At 48.5% G+C, this 17,505-nt stretch overlaps 1 protein-coding gene across 1 annotated transcript in view; it reads left to right on the top strand.

Moving 5' to 3' along the window:
- The first annotated feature begins 1,123 nt into the window (after positions 1-1,123).
- LOC131830132 (uncharacterized) overlaps positions 1,124-17,505 on the top strand; it is a 59,529-nt gene continuing 43,147 nt past the window's right edge. The window contains exons 1-5 of the mRNA XM_059172510.1: positions 1,124-1,323; positions 1,491-1,999; positions 4,206-4,247; positions 10,275-10,334; positions 11,255-11,395. Coding sequence (XP_059028493.1) covers positions 1,124-1,323; positions 1,491-1,999; positions 4,206-4,247; positions 10,275-10,334; positions 11,255-11,395 — 952 coding nt within the window. The remainder of the gene's footprint in view (positions 1,324-1,490; positions 2,000-4,205; positions 4,248-10,274; positions 10,335-11,254; positions 11,396-17,505) is intronic.

Raw genomic sequence — 17,505 nt, 5'->3', positions numbered from 1 at the left:
AAATGAATTTTGCTAAGTGAAATAAGCCAAACTCAGGAGATAAATATTATATAATGCCGTTGACATTCTGAAAAGGGTAAAATTGTAAAACATAGACCAAAGGGTTGGGTGAAAAAGGCAGGGTTGATTAATGACCACGGGGAATGAATTAGATTATCCATGAGCCGGTACTGACATAAACAAATGATGGAATAAATAAATGAGGAAAATGAAAATCTTTCCTTTACAGAAGAATCCCGATAAACATATAAGTAAAACAGAAAAATCTCCTTTTAGAACACCACAGTAAAAGTGGTTGCAGGCAAGACCCAACAATGAAAGCGAAAATTAGTGGCCAAAACTATAAATATAAACAGGATACCTGGGTAGCCTCAGAGTTTCTCCTCAAATTTACTAACACTCCTGGTGGTTTTAAAATATGACCATAAATTCGAAAAGGGGCTAAGTGAATTTCCTCTGTCCCTGGGTGTGCACTGGACTTAGCCAATCCACTCTTAAGTGTAGACTGGATATGGAAAAATCCTAAATATATAGTGCAGAAACCCCGCTGATACCACCTTAACCAAGTACTAAAGGTTAGTATGACGAATCATGTTGATATCATGTGTCACCTGATACATAGGTAGAGCACATCCTTCCAAGGGTATTCTTCCTAAAAATATATACTTGTCCAATAAGGAGACAACATTGGACAAGCGTAAATTCAGAGGCACTTTTCACAATACCTGACCACTATTCTTCAATCATGTGAATGCCATGAAAGACAAGGAAAGACCAAAATAACTTACAGGTTGGAGCAGACATAATGATTAAATAAATGTATCGTGGTATCTGGACAGAATCCTGGATCAGTAAAAGGGCATTCGTGGAAAACCTGACGGAATCTGAACAAACTCTGTAATTTCGTTAATACAATTGCGCCCGAGTTGCTTCCAGTTTTGATAACAGTACCATGGCTCTGTTAAAATGTTAACATTGGGGGAAGTTGCGTGAAGTGGGAGGTTGCAGGAGATGAGAGCGTGCTTTCTTCAAGTTTGGTATATGGACAGTTTTTTACACATGAACGGTTTTTAGTATTAATACCGAATTGCTAGCTTGCTGCTTTTCTCATTGGAGAATAACCATGCTGGTCACAAATAGCGGGTACAGAGATGAAATCCAAACACAGCTTCCCTTCTCTGGGCTTGCGTCTAAAATTTGGTCGAAGGACCAGGACAAAGGCCTGGCTCCAGGCAGCAGGAGTGAGTACCTCAGACAGCAATCTCTCAGCTCAGCCGACTGGGCAGAAACTCTCCAGCTGGTTTCTCAAGAAAAGCTCATGGGGTACACCGGGGAAGAGAATCTTGAGAGAGGTACTGAATCATTTATGCGCCAGATATACATGGTCAACGCCTCTAATGTTCACTAAACCCCTGCTAGCTCAGTACGATGAGTAACTTTTTAAGACTTAGGGTTAGATAGCCCTCTTAAGGGTAGACGCACTATCCTAGCACTAGCTGCCAGGAGCAGAGTTCTAGCTCCCCGCCGCCACCTAAGCGCCGCTCCCTCCGTCTGCGCAAGTGCGTCCCCGCCTTCTCCTCCCCGCTCCTCCGTTCCGGGCCACCAGCTCCTCGCCGCCCCCACGCCGGCGCCGCGCTGCTCCATCCGTCAACAGTGGTGCGTCCCCGCCTTCTCCTCCCGGCTGGTCCTTCACCCGCCTCCAGCTCCTCCCCGCCACCGCGCCGCTCCCTCCCTCTGCGCAAGTGCGTCCCCGCCTTCTCCAAGCTCGTCCGTTCCGGCCTCCAGCTCCTCGCCGCCCCGCGCCGCTCCCTCTCTCTGCGCAAGTGCGTCCCCGCCTTCTCCTCCCCGCTCGTCCGTTCCCGGCCTCCAGCTCCTGGCTGCCCCGTGCCGTGCTGCTCCCTCCCTCAACAGAGGTGCTTCCCCGCCTTCTCCTCCCGGCTGGTCCTTCATCCGCCTCCAGCTACTCGCCGCTGCCGCGCCGCTCCCTCCCTCTACCGATGTGAGTCCACGCCTTCTCCTCCCCGCTAGTCATTTCCCGGCCTTCCGCTCCTCTCCTTTGCCGCGCTGTTTCCTCCCTCTGCGCATGTGCATCCCCGCCTTCTCCTCCCCGCTGGACCGTTACCGGCCTCCAGCTCCTCGCCGCTGCGCTGTTTCCTCCCTCTGCGCATGTGCATCCCCGCCTTCTCCTCCTGGCTTTTTCTTCCTCGGCCTCCAGCCCCTCCTGCAAAACCTTCTTTGGCTTCCGGGTTCACGAGGTGAGGGAGTTAGGGGTGAGTCCCGGGGATGGGGGCGAGTGCCTAAGGGGCCCTGTGCGGCCCGGGGGTCCGGCGGGGGCGGGGGTGCCCGGTTGTGGGTCGGAGCCCCGCGGGCACCAGACCGACTCCTGGATTCTGCGTTGCCTGCAGAGTTGAAGGGCCGGCGAGCGGCGGCGTCTCTGCATGAGGGACCAGGGTCCGGAGTGGGAACCTTGGCTCTGGGGTTCCCAAGGCCCGCAGGTGTCCGGTTGCAGCGCTAAGCTGGCCGCGCCGTCCTGCGGCGGCGGGTGGGGAGTTTGCATGCGTGACGTGTGCGCCGGACCCACGGGGAGGGGGTGGGGCTGCGGGTAGGGGTGAGTGTGCTTGTGCGACCTGCGTGCACTCTTGGCGTTATGACGTGTGTGTGTTTGCGCGTCTTAAGTGCGCCGGGCTTCCTAGGAGGGGCGCGGTTGTAGGAGAACCAGGCAGGGTGTCTGATGTGAGTGAGTTGCTCTGGCCGAATAGTCGACGTGATTATTCTGAGCACTCACATTATTTTTTTTTTAAGATTTTATTTATTTATTTATTTGTCAGAGAGAGAGAAAACATAAGCAGGCAGAGTGGCAGGCAGAGGCAGAGAGAGAAGCAGGCTCCATACCGCGCAAGGAGCCCAATGCGGGACTCCATCCCAGGACCCTGGGATCATGACCTGAGCCAAAGGCAGCGGCTTAACCAACTGAGCCACCCAGGCGTCCCCTGAGCACTCACATTTTGTTAGCTGCTCTTGTATTTGTTGTGTATGTAATAACGTGAGGCTGGAGCTTTGACAATTCTCTAGGGCTTTCATTGCTCGGTTAACTCATTTGTGCAATGGAGGAGGGGAGAGGCTGTACTAGCTAGCCACCAAGGCCCTTTCCCCGCTCTAACATTCCCCAGGCCCCCAGTTATTATTTATTATGTATTCATTTGTTATTTGTTATGTAAAAGCATGACAGTATCCTGAAGCCATCGAAGGCTGTGTGACAGTGGCAGGTCTGGGACAAATTTAAGAAGAGCGAGATGAGCTGGAGCTGAGAGGGTGGGCACGCTGGCTACACAGGAAATGTCACTTCTTTGGAGAGTCTGAGGGCAAACAGGGCAGCAGCCATAGCGAAGGAAATTCTGTCATCACCCCTCCCTGAACACCCGCTCCTCCCCTCATTTTCCATTCCCCATTTGCCATTGTTGATGGCATCTAGAAAGATGCAGAGGTTCCTGCTCTCCTGGCCTTATAGACGTACAGGATGGTAGTGCAGGCACGAGGTTATCTGTTTTGGCCTTATTTGAGAAATGGGGAAAAAAAAAAAAAAAAAAAAAAAAAAAACTTGAGCCTGAGAAGGTGACTGACCAAGATCATGCAGTTTGTTGGTGGCAGAACCATGGTTAAAAGTGAGGTCTGCGAATTCCCAGGCCATGGCTCATTTTGTCACTGTTAATTACGTCAAAGATAGTTTCTCATTAAAAGACCTTTTGAAAGTTGTAAGAAACAAACATTAAACATATATTTTTTATCTTGCCTTAAATACCCCGATCTCCTTTTTCCAGAGGTTTCTTGGATTTTCTGACCTCAGGGGATTAATAGTGTTCACAGGAAAACAGATGAACAGTGTGGCTTGAGATTTTTAATTTTTAATTTTTCCCACATCAGTTCTGAAAAACTGTTTCCTCCTTTAGGTTACTGTTATATGTTCAACTCATCTTCTCATGTTTTTAATTTTTCTGTGTCACAGAACCTAAATTGGTAATAAATCAATAAGAAACAAATGTTTACATTCACTCAGTGAAAAGTATCATGTCTAAGCTCAACATCTATCGGAGCCACACATGGAGAGGGAAGTATCTTGTATGTGGAGCTGTGTGGGCAGGTAAATTCAAGAACTGCAAGGCAGGCCAAGTCTCTTCTAACTTCCTTCTTCCTTCCTTCTTCCTCAGCTCTCTCTCCTCCACTAAGAGCAGAAAATGAACACATCCCAGGTGAGCTTTTTGTTTGTTTATTTCCACTTTGTTTGAAAATGAGTTTTCTAAAATTTGAAAGGATTCATATTTTTAAACCAAAAAATGTAGAGGGGCTCCTGGGTGGCTCAGTGAGTTAAAGCCCGTGCCTTTGGCTCAGGTCATGATCCCAGGGTCTTGGGATCGTGCCCCACATTGGGCTCTCTGCTCAGCAGGGAGCCTGCTTCCCTTCCTCTCTCTCTGCCTGCCTCTCTGCCTACTTGTGATCTCTGACTGTCAAATGAATAAATGAAATCTTAAAAAAAAAAAACAAAACAAAACAAAAAAATAGAAATAGGCAAGAATTACTTGAAGGGAAGTATATCAAGCAAATTCAAAGAACAGTTGGTAGAATGAGAAGCAGGACTCTTAATTTCACAGAGTTGTGCAAGTTGTAAAACTTCCTTTGATTTTTCTAATAACACTGAAATTGCCTATAATCATATCTGGTAGACACAGCATTGTACTAGAAGTGTATGGATGCTTTTCAGGGGACCAAGCAATGAGGTCTGAGTAGACAGCTCTCTCATGGTACTGCTTGATGCAGGAATAGGACTTTGAAGATCTGGTGGAATGGAGGGACCACGCGTCCTCCAGATGACTCTCCCTAAGGGTTTGTGTCAGCTTGTTCACATCTCTAGCTTGAATAGCCAACTGTTCTGGCTTTGGTTTCTGCATTTCTCATTCATATTTCAACTTCATGAATGCATTCTTGCTTCTTCGACATTCACCTGAGTCAGCTCTGGAAAAGGCTACCAAATTGTAGTCAAATCCAGTTTTTGGCTTTGTGTTACTTGACCATCCTGCAGCATAACCCTCAGTCTCTGTTGTCTCTGACACCTGCCTGCTAGCTTTCCTTTCTTAACTCTGATACATCCCCTTACTGTTCCTCACAAAGTTGTCTTTCCCTTTTGCCCCAGACGTTGCCTCTCCTTGGGTTTGTTGCCCAACCATCCTTGGCTCACTGCTTTTTTTCAGTCTGTGTTTTTTCTGACTGGTCTTCTCTCTCTCTCTCTCTGTTTTTAATAAAATACTTTTGAATTAGTAATAACATGGTTAAATGTTAAGTGATGTTCCCTCTAGGAAGGGTGACATTTTTCATCTCAACTGAGACACTTCCACTGAGAATGAAAGAGGTTCCATAAAGTTAGGATGGGACATCTGGCTATATCGGGACAGTCCCAGACAAACTGGAGTTATGGTCCTCCTGCTGTAGATATGTCTGTCTGTCTTGTTTGTCCTAGCAGTGCTGCTTTTTTCAGTTAAAAGATAATCTTGTATGCCCCCTACTTTTATTTGGAAGGGAATCCATCATCTTTAGGGCTTTCCGAACTTAGATGCAGCTGTACACCACTGGCATCCTGTTAAAATGCAGGTGTTGATTTAGTGGATCTGGTGGGGGCCCTGGGTTTTGCATTTCTAAAAAGCTCCCAGGTGAAGCTGACTCTGCTGCTCAGAGAGCCACACTTTGAGTAACGAGTCTATACGTGATTTTCTGTTCTTCCTTTGCTTTTTTGTCACTTCTTAAAAGCCTGTCCCAGACATCTGTATCTAAACAGAACATGGATTGTTTCTTTGTTATAACTGCACAGTAATTCAAGCATGGACGTTCCATAGTTCGTTAACTGGTTATTGTTAGTTATGCATTATTTCAAACCTTTTGCTATTACAAACCATGTTCTAATGAATGACCTTGTACGTATAGGTTTTTTCTATCCAATAAATTCCCAGAAGTGCGCTACCAGGTCAACGGGTGCATAGAATTGATAACTCGATCATTCGGGATTATGGTATCATTTTGTATCACTCCCATCGACACCGCCTGAGTGCTTGTTTGTCCACAGCTTCTCCCATAAAACACGTGGTTCAACTTCTGGAATTTTGGCAGTGGAAAGATAAACATGGTATTTTATGAAGTTTATATCTGCAAGTTTCTTAACTATGAGTGAGGTTAAGTATTTTTTCATGTATCTGAAAGAGGTATTTACGTTTCTGTGAACCCTCTGTTCATATCTTTTGCCCATTTTCCTCTTAGGTTTGTGGCTTTTTTTGTTTTTCTTCTTCTTCAGTGTCTAGCTTTTTATAGATTAGGGATACTAGTGCTTGTCCATTTAATGGGTTGCAAACTCTTATTTTACGGGATGTGATTTGTCTTTCGATAGTTGACCCTGGTGTTTTCTCCCCATGCAGGTATTCTGTTTCAGAATGCCACATTTCACTTAGTCGTTTCTTTAGGCTCCCCTTAACTGTGACAATTTCTCAGACTTCCCTTGTTTTTGATAATCTGGGCAGTTTTGAGGAGTACAGTTAGGTGTTTTGTAGAATGTCCCTCAATTGGGAATTGTCTGCTGTTGTTTTCATGATTAGACTGAGGTTATGGGTTTCTTGGAGGAAGACCACAGAGATAAAATGTGATTTGGTCTTATCATATCAAGGGTTAGTGCTCTGGACATGACTTATTACTTTGTTTTCTCTGTCCTCATACTGGACTCCTTGGAAGAAAGTGGGCAATTACCCTATACCACTTACACTATACCTCCTTCCTGTTGGAGTAGCTACATGATTATGTACATAAATTATCAGGAATTCTGCATAGGAGATTTTTCTGTTCTCTCCTATTTACTATCAGCATGAATTCATGGCTAGTTATTTTATATTTTGGTTATAGTACAATGATACCTTGTTCCTTTTGTTGCTCAAGTTGTTCCAGGTTGGTTAGTAAAAGCATCTTCTAGGGGCACCTGGCCGGCTGAGTTGGTTGAGTGTCCGACTCTTGATTTCGGCTCAGGTCATGATCTCAGGGTCCTGGGATCCAGCCCCACGTTGGGCTCTTTGCTGAGTGTGGGGCCTGCTTGAAATTTTCTCTCTTGGGGTGCCTGGGTGGCTCAGTGGGTTAAAACCTCTGCCTTTGGCTCAGGCTCAGGCTCAGGTCGTGATCCCGGGGTCCTTGGATGGAGCCCCACATCTGCCTCTCTGCTCAGCAGGGAACCTGCTTCCCCCCCTCTCTCTGCCTGCCTCTCTGCCTACTTGTGATCTCTGTCTGTCAAATAAATAAATGAGTAAGTAAGTAAGTAAGTAAATAGAAATTCTCTCTCTCTCCCTGTGCTCCTCCCTGCTGCTTATGCTTTCTCTCCTTTTCCTACTTTCTCAAAAACAAGTCAATAAATTTTTTAAAAGGCACCTTCTGTTGGTTCCCTTGTCTATTGACATACCCTGTTATTGTTTGAATATTTCTTCCTTACTCTGTGGCAGTAGGTTTTCCAGGTTCATCTTCTGTCTTTCCTGCCCTAGGATTAGCCATTTCCCCCGCCTCAGTAGTTCTGGTTCTTTTCATTGGAGCATAGTATGAGAAACCAAGATTGGGGGACTAGGTGTGTCTGTTGTGACTGGGAAGTCATTGCTCAAAGACCCTCTCAGCTAACTCAAGAAGGGAATATGTATATACTCTCTCGTGTATATACATGTGTCTATAAATAGTTTAGTATGTAACCATCTGTATCTATAATAAGCTAAGTATTCCCACTGTTGTCTCCTGTTGTAATCATTACCAAATGGAACATTCTAACCTCTCCTTGCTTGTCTGTAATCTCCTGCATTAACAGTGAGAATCTAGCTAATATCTGAATTTCATTTATTTGATAGTTCAATTTTAGAATACATACACATGATTTCAGAATTACATACGTGATTTCAGAGTTGTTAACCCATGGATGCTTGATTTTCCCAGTTTGGGACCATTTGAATTAAGGTGCTAGAAATATTCGCATGTAGGTTTTAAAACATAAGTTTTCAAAAACATAGGGTGTGAAATTGCTGTGTTGGTTATGTATGTATGTATGTATGTATGTATGTTTAGCTTTTCAAGAAATTGCCAAACTATTTTTACAGAGTGGCTGTATCAGTTTTTGTTCCTACCAACTATGAATCAGAATCTTGTTCTGATTCTGGACCTGAAATTAGTACTGTCATTATTTTTGATGTAACCATTCCAATAACTGTCATGTTGTCTGCATATCCCCACTGAGGTGATGTGGAGCATCACCTTATATCTTTGGTGGAGTGTTTGTTCAAATCTTTTGCATATTTTTCATTTGGTCATTTGTTTTCTTACTATTGAAGCTTTAAGAGCTCTTTTGTGATGTTGGACACAAAGCCTTGATTAGATATCTGTGTTCCAAATATTTTCTCCCTGTCTGGGCCTTATCCTTTCATTTTCTTAAAAATGTCTTTCACAGAGCAGAAGACTTTATTTTTAATATATCCAACGCATGTTTTTCCCCGTGGAATACGCTTTTTCTGTTTTATCTAAAAACTCATCATCAAATCCAGTGTCCGAGAGATTTTTCTCCTGTATTCTTTATTCTTGCATTTTTACATTTAGATCTCTGATTCATTTTTAGTTAATACTTGTGTAAGGTCTGTGTCTAGTTTCATTTCTTTTGCATGAGTGTTCAGTTGTTTGAGCACCATTTGTTGAAAGACTATCTTTTCTCCTTTTATTCCCTTTGTGTCTTTGTCAAAAAATGTTTGACTTTATTTTGGTAGATCTATTCCTGGTCCTTGTAATCTGTTCTGTTGATCTGTGTGTCTCTCTCAGCACTAACACACTGTCTTGGTTACTAGTAGCTTTATAGTAAGTCTCAAGACCAGGTGAGGTGAATTCTCATTTTTCTTCCACATTGTGTGGGCTGTTCTGTTTTTTTTAAACTTTTTTTAAAGATGTTATTTATTTGTCAGAGAGAGAGCACAAACAGGGGATGTCAGAGGCAGAGAGAGCAGAGGGAGAAGCAGGCTTCCCTCTGAGCAAGGAGCCTGACTCGGGATTTCATCCCAGGACTCTGGGATCGTGACCTGAGCTGAAGGCAAATGCTCAACCACCTGAGCCACCCAGGTGTCCAGTGTGTTGGCTCTTCTAGATCTTTTGCGTTTCTGTGTAAACTTCAGAATCTTCTTGTCAATATCTGCAAGATAACTGGGAGGTTTTATTTGGATTTCATTGAATTTATAGATTAAGTTGGAAAGAATTGACGTCTTAGCCATATTGAGTCTTGCTACCGATGAATATGAACTCTCTCTCCATTTATTTAGATCTTTGATTTCTTCCATCAGGTTTGTCTTCCTGTATATATGTATTGTGTTAGATTTTATACTTGAGTACCCCTTTCTAGGGGTGTATTGTAAATGGTATTTTTTTCATTTGAAAATATGGAATTCAATTCTTTATTCAGATATAGGAAAATAGTTGACTTTTTTATATTGACCTTGTATCCTATGATGTTTTGGTATTTCCTCATTACTTCCAATAGTTTTTTTTTCTTTTTATAAGTTACTTGAGATTTTCTACATAGACAATAATAATGACTTCAGATCGAGTTTTGTTTTTCCTTTTCAGTGATACACCCTCGTTGTCTCATGCCCTCTTTCCACCCACCTTCTCTCTAGTAATCACCAGTTTGTTCTGTATATTCGTGAGTCTCTTTTTTTTTGTCTCTTTTATGCTTTGTTTTGTTTCTTAAATTTCACATATGATTGAAATCATAGGATATTTGTCTTTCTTTGACTTATTTAATTTAGTTTTATACCCTCTAGATTTATCCATGTTGTTGCAAATGTTAAGATTTCATTCTTTTCTCAGGCCAAGTACTATTCTATTAGAGATCTGTCTATCTATTATCTATCTATCTATATCTATATATACGTCACGTCTTTTTTATCCATTCATCTATTGACGGGCTCTTCCATATCTTGCTTACTGTAAATAGTGCTGCACTGTAAACGTATCTTTTCAAATGTTTTCCTTTTCTTTGAGCAAATACCCAGTAATGGAATTACTGGAACATATGACATATGAACATATGACATATGACAGTTCTATTTTTAATTTTTTGAGGAACCTCCCATTGTTTTCCATAATGGCTGCACCAGTTTTCATCCCCACCATCAGTACACAAGGTTCCTTTTTCTTCACATTATCACCAACTCTTGTTCTTTCTTGTTTTTTTTCTGCAGGCAGAGTCCCAGGCTGGCAGGAGGAGTGGGTGTGGTCACTGGGACAGCCCTCCAAAATGGGTCAGGTGACCTTTCAAACTCTGGGGAGGTGAAGGGTTTCTCACATCACAGCAGCACGTAGGCGGGTTTTTCTGGACCCTTCAGACAACCTGTGCAAGACGTGAGGATGAGTGAAATGCGCTGCCTGGAATGGTGGTTGTGTTGGCTTCTGGGGCTTCCGTTCCGAGGGGATATTCAGGGCGGTGGGGTGGGGGCTAAGGGGCAGGTTATTTGGGGCCGATGTGCCTTGCTTCTGAGGCGAACCTGTGTTTGAGCAGGAGGGTGGGGGCTGCAGTTCGATCTGGCACCTGGGCCCACGTTGGTTACCACGGTGGTTGGGTTGAGGGGAGCACAGGGCTGGCCAGCTGGAGTCTGCGACACTTCAACTGCCTTCTGACGGCCTGCACCCAGAGCCCGGGGTACCTGGGGCAGAGCCAGAGTACCAGGGCCCAGGCAGATGCTCATAGGAAAGGACTGGAGCCAGGGAGGGAGGGAGGCAGGCAGCCACGGCAGCCAGCCAGGTCGCCGGGGTGCCCAAGCCTAGCTCTAAGCTCTGTGCTTTATTGGAGGGTTGACGTTTATCAGGGCAAAATGCGCACAGTGTGAAGCCTGCCTTAGCCACGACCCTATAGTGGAAGGGTGTTGGGGAAGGGGAAGGTAGTTGTTGTTGTTGGGTTTTTTGTTTTGTTTTGTTTTGGTTTTTGGTTTTTTTCTTTTCCTGTGTTGAGTTCTGGCAGCCAAATCTCTAAGCATGTATTAGGGGAAGGTCTTCCAGCAGCCATGCTAAGACTTTGACAGATGGCAGGGCCCTGTGATTTTGGCCTTTTTGAGCCTGCACTCCCTGCTGGGAGGGAGGGGCCTGCTTTCCATTATGGGTGACTCTGTGTCTCCCCATGTGTGGGTCCTGAGACCTCGACTGAATGGTCTCCTTGTTTTTACAGGTGGTGCTTCGAGGCTCAGGGGACATGGCCTCCTGGGCAGCATCCAAAGCGTCTGGCCTCTGTCTCTTCAGTGCAGATGGAAGTGCAGCACGTCCAGGAGTGTGACCGCTGCCATCTCCCTGGTGCACGTGCATCGCAGTGGTAAGTTGTCTTGGTTCTGAATCTCCCCCCTGGGTTGAGGTTCAGGCCTTGACCTGGGTGTCTTTCTTGCCGGCTTCATCTCTCTTCCGGAGGAAATGATAGCCTCTTCTTGTTGGTTAACTTGGAGATGTACCCTTAACCAGAATGTCTAGAGTTGGCTGTGGGGGAAATTTACTTCTGGGCACATATGGAGAAGGCTCTGCAAGTCCCTGCCCCAAACCTCTGAACTTCATGTTGCCCCTGGTAGCAGAGTCCCGAGTTATAGCAGCCTGACTTAGTAAGACACACGACTGACTTAATAAAAAATAAATTCTTTTATATAAAATAAAACTTAATAAATAAACATTCTCTCGACCATCGACGTTCTGCCCACACTTGCTTTATTGGGCCATTCATCTAGAGCCACGAATCCCGGGCATCTTTACAAATGGATGTCTGAGTGGACTTCGGCACACGTTCTCTCTCTCTCTCTCCTGTTTCTTTTTGGTGGTGGTGTGGGAGTTGCAGAGGATGAGATGGACCCATCAGCAGGCTCCCCATGCCTTCCATAGCCTGACTCCGGGCTCAGTCCCATAACCCTGACATCATAACCTGAACCAAAGCCAAACAAGCAAGGTGGGCGCTCTGGGTACAGGTGGGGCCCCAGTAATGACAGACACAGATTTCGCTGCTCTGAGTTGTCTGGTGTCCCCAAATGTGAGAACTGTATCGAACGGCTCTTCCACGTTGACCGCATTTGTTGGGGTTGCCGCCGGTGTGGATCCTCGGGTGCTGGCTAAGGGTGTGGCTGGCCTAAATGCTTTTCCCTGAAGAGGGCATTCAACCGGTTTCTGTCTGTGGGAACGTGCCCATGGCCTCGAAGGGATGTATGTTGCTGTGAGCTCTTGTGCAGCAATCCCAGCACATGGCTTCTACCCCGTGTGAGGTCCTGGACATGAAGAAGAGCAGAGCTCTCTGAAGGAAGGGTCTCCCACCTTTGTTCCATCCCCAAGGTGCGTCTCCGGTGGTCTTACTGTGTACAGAGGTGAGCACTGCCCTGGGGTGGTTCCCCCCATGTGTGTCATGTCTCCGTTCCTCAGAAGGGTGAGTTCTCCCGTTCTCCTGAGGTTAGTGCCCTGACTAAGGGCTCTCCCACATTGGGGAGATGGGTGTGCTGCGATCCAGGATGAACGAGCTCTGATGTCCCTGGCACCAGGGACACATGGCTGAAGGCTCTTCCACATTATCAGCAAATACAAGGCTTGTCTTCCCAGGACACAGCACACCCGGAGTGAGGTGAGGCACGTGAGACCTCTCCGTGCTGTGCTCCAGCATTGCCCGGGTTCCTGTGCAGTGTGAACCCTGTGCTAATGGCCAGAGCACGAGGGGCTGTGGCAGGATCTCTCCCTCACGTTTCTCCCTTCCTGACTCAAGGAACGCGTTCCAGCCCCTCCCTTCAGGAATGGTCGCTGCATCTACCCCTGCAAGCCACTTGTAGTCGCGTGCCTTGTTCCTTTCCAGAATTTAGATAGATCTTTCTACATGGTAGCCTCACCCCCACGTCAACTGCTGATTAAACTTTCGAAGTTTCCGTTTCAAAGACTATATACCCGTGAGTCATGCTGAAGCCAGTTGACTTTTCCAGACACTCGGGCGGCAGCTTGACTCGAGGCCCATTTCAGCCGAGAAATGAAACTCTTCAGGTCTCTGGTGGAACAGCCTGTATTCTCAGGGTCTTGGATGACAGGGGATTGTGGGGAATGCTTAGCGTAGCCCGTGTCGAGCTCTAGTGTGGAAGGCCAGGGTTCATGACCGGGCTAGTGGCTCTCCCTGTGTGAGTTCTCTGGTGTTGGGAAAGGGCCCACTTCTGGCTAAAGGCTCTGCCTCAGTGACGGGAGACAAGGGTTTTTACTGTGTGATTTCTGTGGCGGTGAGCAAGGTGGGCGCTCTGGGTACAGGCGGGGCCCCAGTGATGACAGACACAGGTTTCTCTGCTCTGAGTTGTCTGGTGTCTCCAAATGTGAGAGCTATATCGAACGGCTCTTCCACGTTGACCGCATTTGTTGGGGTTGCCGCCGGTGTGGATCCTCGGGTGCTGGCTAAGGGTGTGGCTGGCCTAAATGCTTTTCCCTGAAGATGAAATTCAATTGGTTTCTGTCTGTGGGAATGTGCCCATGGCTTCGAAGAGATGTATGTTGCTGTGAGCTCTTGTGCAGCAATCCCAGCACATGGCTTCTACCCCGTGTGAGGTCCTGGTCATGAAGAAGAGCAGAGCTCTCTGAAACAAGGGTCCCCCACCTTCTTTCCATCGCTGAGGTGCGTCTCCAGTGGTCTTACTGTGTACAGAGGTGAGCACTGCCCTGGAGTTGTTCCCCCCATGTGTATCATGTCTCCGTTCCTCGAAAGGGTGAGTTCTCTCGTGTCTCCCGAGATTAGAGCCTCGACTAAAGGCTCTCCCACACTGGGTAGATGGGTGTGCTGCGATCCAGGATGAACGAGCTCTGATGTCCCTGGTACCAGGGACCCATGGCTGAAGGCTCTTCCACATTGTCAGCAAATACAAGGCTTGTCTTCCCAGGACACAGCACACCCGGAGTGAGGTGAGGCACGTGAGACCTCTCCGTGCTGTGCTCCAGCATTGCCCGGGTTCCTGTGCAGTGTGAACCCTGTGCTAATGGCCAGAGCACGAGGGGCTGTGGCAGGATCTCTCCCTCACGTTCCTCCCTTAACGCGTTCCACCCCTCCCTTCAGGAATGGTCGCTGCGTCTACCCCTGCAAGCCACTTGTAGTCGCGTGCCTTGTTCCTTTCCAGAATTCAGATAGATCTTTCTACATGGTAGCCTCATACCACGTCAACTGCTGATTAAATTTTCAAAGTTTCCGTTTCAAAGACTATATACCCGTGAGTCGTGCTGAAGCCAGTGACTTTTCCAGACACTCGGGCGGTGGCTTGACTCGAGGCCCATTTCAGCCGAGAAATGAAACTCTTCAGGTCTCTGGTGGGACAGCCTGTATTCTCAGGGTCTTGGATGACAGGGGATTGTGGGGAATGCTTAGCGTAGCCCGTGTCCAGCTCTAGTGTGGAAGGCCAGGGTTCATGACCCTGAAGCTTCCCGTTGACTTGCAGAGAAGCAGACCTTTGAGATGCCCCCGTGTGGGTCTCCCTTCATCCTTTATAATAGGGAACGAATTGCCGTGAGCTCCTGGGTCTTGTACACAAAGAGTCAGTCCCGGAACACTGGGTGAAAAAGTACTGAAGTGCTGTGTGGGGACTAACAGAACAGAAGGAGAAAAGGAAAGAGGGGGAGGGAGGAAGGAATACAAAGAACGAAAAGATCATGTAGGGAAGGAAGGAAGGGAGGGAGGGAGGGCGGCTTGAAAAAGGAAGAAGAGAAACTGGTAGAGAGGCATTAGGGGAAAGAAGAATTTTGAAAGTTGTGAGACAAACATCAGAGAGTTAAGATTTGAGCTTGAGGACAAAGGAAAGGAATGGAGTCCTCTACTCAGGAGCAGAAACCCGTTGTAGCATGTTGGTGATGAGAACCTATGGACCAGATAAACCTGCGAGACAAAGAAAGTGAGGATGGGAGGCTGGGGAGTTTCAGAAGGGCAACGTCAACCACGTCGAGGACCGAGAGAGGGGCCATGTGAGGGTTTGAGTGCAAGAATCACAGAAGGGTCCAGTCCTCGGAGGACACAGAATGTGCAGTGGGTGAGGTGGATGGAGTCGGAAGAGTTGACAGAAATGGGCCCGTGTTGCAGGGTTGTTTCCACAGGAGCCCTACAGGAGACAGGACTGATGTAGGAAAGAGGTTAGCATTCAAGGCCGATGGTCAAGAAAGAAGTCTTGAGACGGCTCTGCTGGCAGGAGGTGCATTTTATTAAGGCACAGGGATACGACCCTTGGGTAGAAAGGGCTGCTTGCTGGGGTCGTGACAGGAGGCTGACTTTCTGGGATGGCATTGGAGGAGGTCAAGCAAAAGGGAGGTTTTGCAAGAATGTGGCAGGAGGACAGAGGACACCGAGGCTACAGTTAACTTTGCTCTTGTGAAGGGAAGGTGGTTTTTCCTGCTAGGAAGGCATGAATTGAAAGATGGTGCGGAGCTTCCTGGAGGAATGTTACCTTCCTCCTCTCACAGGTCCATCCCAGGGACTGCACGTTTGAAAAGAAACTCTGTCCTACAGACATTTCCTTCGGCCTCAGCCTCCCTCAGTGTCGTGGAGGGGAGGGAGATGTCAGGGCTTCAGGAAACGGAGATCTGGGCCTCTGGCAGGTCGCTAGGCTCTCGTTAAGCAGGCCTCTTCCTACAGAATCACGAGGACTTTTACAAACCAAGGGAGACTCCGGTCTTGCCGGGTTTGGTCTCCATCTGTGGAGAATCTGTTTTTCCCTTTCCTCAGCTTGAGGGCAGTCAGAGCGCCTGAGGGATGTCCCCCGTATCACAGGTTGGGGGGCGGTGTGGCGTGCCAGCTCCTGCTTGGCGCTCAGCTAGCCTTCCCCTCCCTCCTCGTGTGCCCCTGACCAGTGCGGAGCCTTGCGTGGTGAAGGTTGTTGAAGGAGGACGGTCTCATCTTCTGTAGCTTCTTCCTGCTGAATAGGGGCGTAGAGCTGTCCCTCCGCGTGGGTCGTTCCTGGTCAGGTGGCGGAGGCCCAGCTGGGGGAGGCCTCTGCTGTCTGAGTTGTAAAAGGAAGAGGCCGCTGAGTGCAGGGGAGAGCCTCTCCTCCCTAATCCTCTTGCTGCTGCCAAACACACAGGCTGAGCGGGGCCCGTTTTGTGGGGCTGCTGCCAGTGTTGAGCCCAGCATTGGTCACAGTCCTGTGCGTCGAAGCGACGGGGGCGGTTCCGGTGCAGCACCCTCGGGGAATCCAGCAGGGGTAGGGCTGCTGCCCCTCGAGTCGATCCCAGGGTGGTCAAGGGGCCCTGGCATTGCCGCTTCGTCCTGCATGTGTCATGCTCTGCAGGGTTGTCGGGGACTCCAGGGGACAGCGGGAGGAGGAGCAGCCCCTGCAGCAGACAGGGGAGACAACGGGAAGGCTGCTGTCCCGCCCAGTCCCAGGTGGGCCCAGTCTCCCCATACAACGGACTGTTGTGGGCCCAGGTGGTTGCCTCGTGCTCCAAGTGTCCGTCATCGGCAGGACCCGGGCAGCCAACTCTGGGTGTGGTGGCCGACTCAGAGGGTCCTCTCGTCTCGTCCTCGGGGCTCCAGTGCCGTCCTCGGGGCTCCAGTGCCATCCTCTGGTGGGCTGCCCAGAAGTCTTCTCTTTGGCCTACAGAGGTTAGGCGTAAGAGAGCCGTTTCTGCAGGCGTGTTTCCCTGTACGTTCACGCCGAATCCTCCTCCGGGCCCAAATCGGAGCCGCAAGTGGGGCCCCAGGGCCGTCCTGGCTCCCTTTGTTGGAGCACGCTGGGAGCCTCTGGTGTCTCGGGGTGGTGGGCACACTGTCCTGTGGCGCAGCTGTGGAGACAACGGGTAGAGTGGTGTGAGATAGCGAGTGGCGTGTGGCCTGGGCCTTACCAGAGGCCTGTGGGGTTTTGCGGGACGTGTCTTCTGAGGTGTTCAGGTGGAGGTTTTCCTGCAGAACCCATGCATGACCTGAAGAAAGGGGGATTTCCTGTGGGCCCCCTGGGGCTGAATGAAGGCTACACTGCCAGGGTCCCTCAGGCCCCTTCCCTGAGCGTCCTCCTCCATGACGGCGGGGTCCTCCTCCTGCTGGGCTGTCCCTTCCCCAGCCTCTCTGAGAGCCCTGGACGTGCCCTTCTCTGTGGGGGGAGCCTTTGCCCACATGAGTGTTGCAGGTGGCGTGGCAGAGACGACGTGCTCCCGACCCCCATGGGAAGTGAGTTCGCACAGTCCACAGGCTGTGGGCAGGTGTTGGGCAAGGTGGGAGTAGGCAGGGTGGCCTTTCCCTGGTGGGTCTCCCCTGCCGACTGAGGGATCGAGGAGAGTCTCTAGAGTATGAAACTCACAAAGCAAAATGTGCCATGAGGGGACCCACTACCTCCCACGAGGAATCTTGGAGGCTTGGGGGACTGGAGGTGTTGGTTAGATCGTATAGGAGTGGCCCGCGGACATGACTCAGCTGGAGACCAGGCCCGACTCCCCGCCCACAGGGATGCAGCGCTGGGAGGG

The sequence above is a fragment of the Mustela lutreola genome, chromosome 4 (genome assembly GCF_030435805.1).
Source record: "Mustela lutreola isolate mMusLut2 chromosome 4, mMusLut2.pri, whole genome shotgun sequence".
In the NCBI taxonomy this organism is placed as follows: Eukaryota; Metazoa; Chordata; class Mammalia; order Carnivora; family Mustelidae; genus Mustela; species Mustela lutreola.
This window is presented reverse-complemented; position numbering and strand designations above follow the sequence as displayed.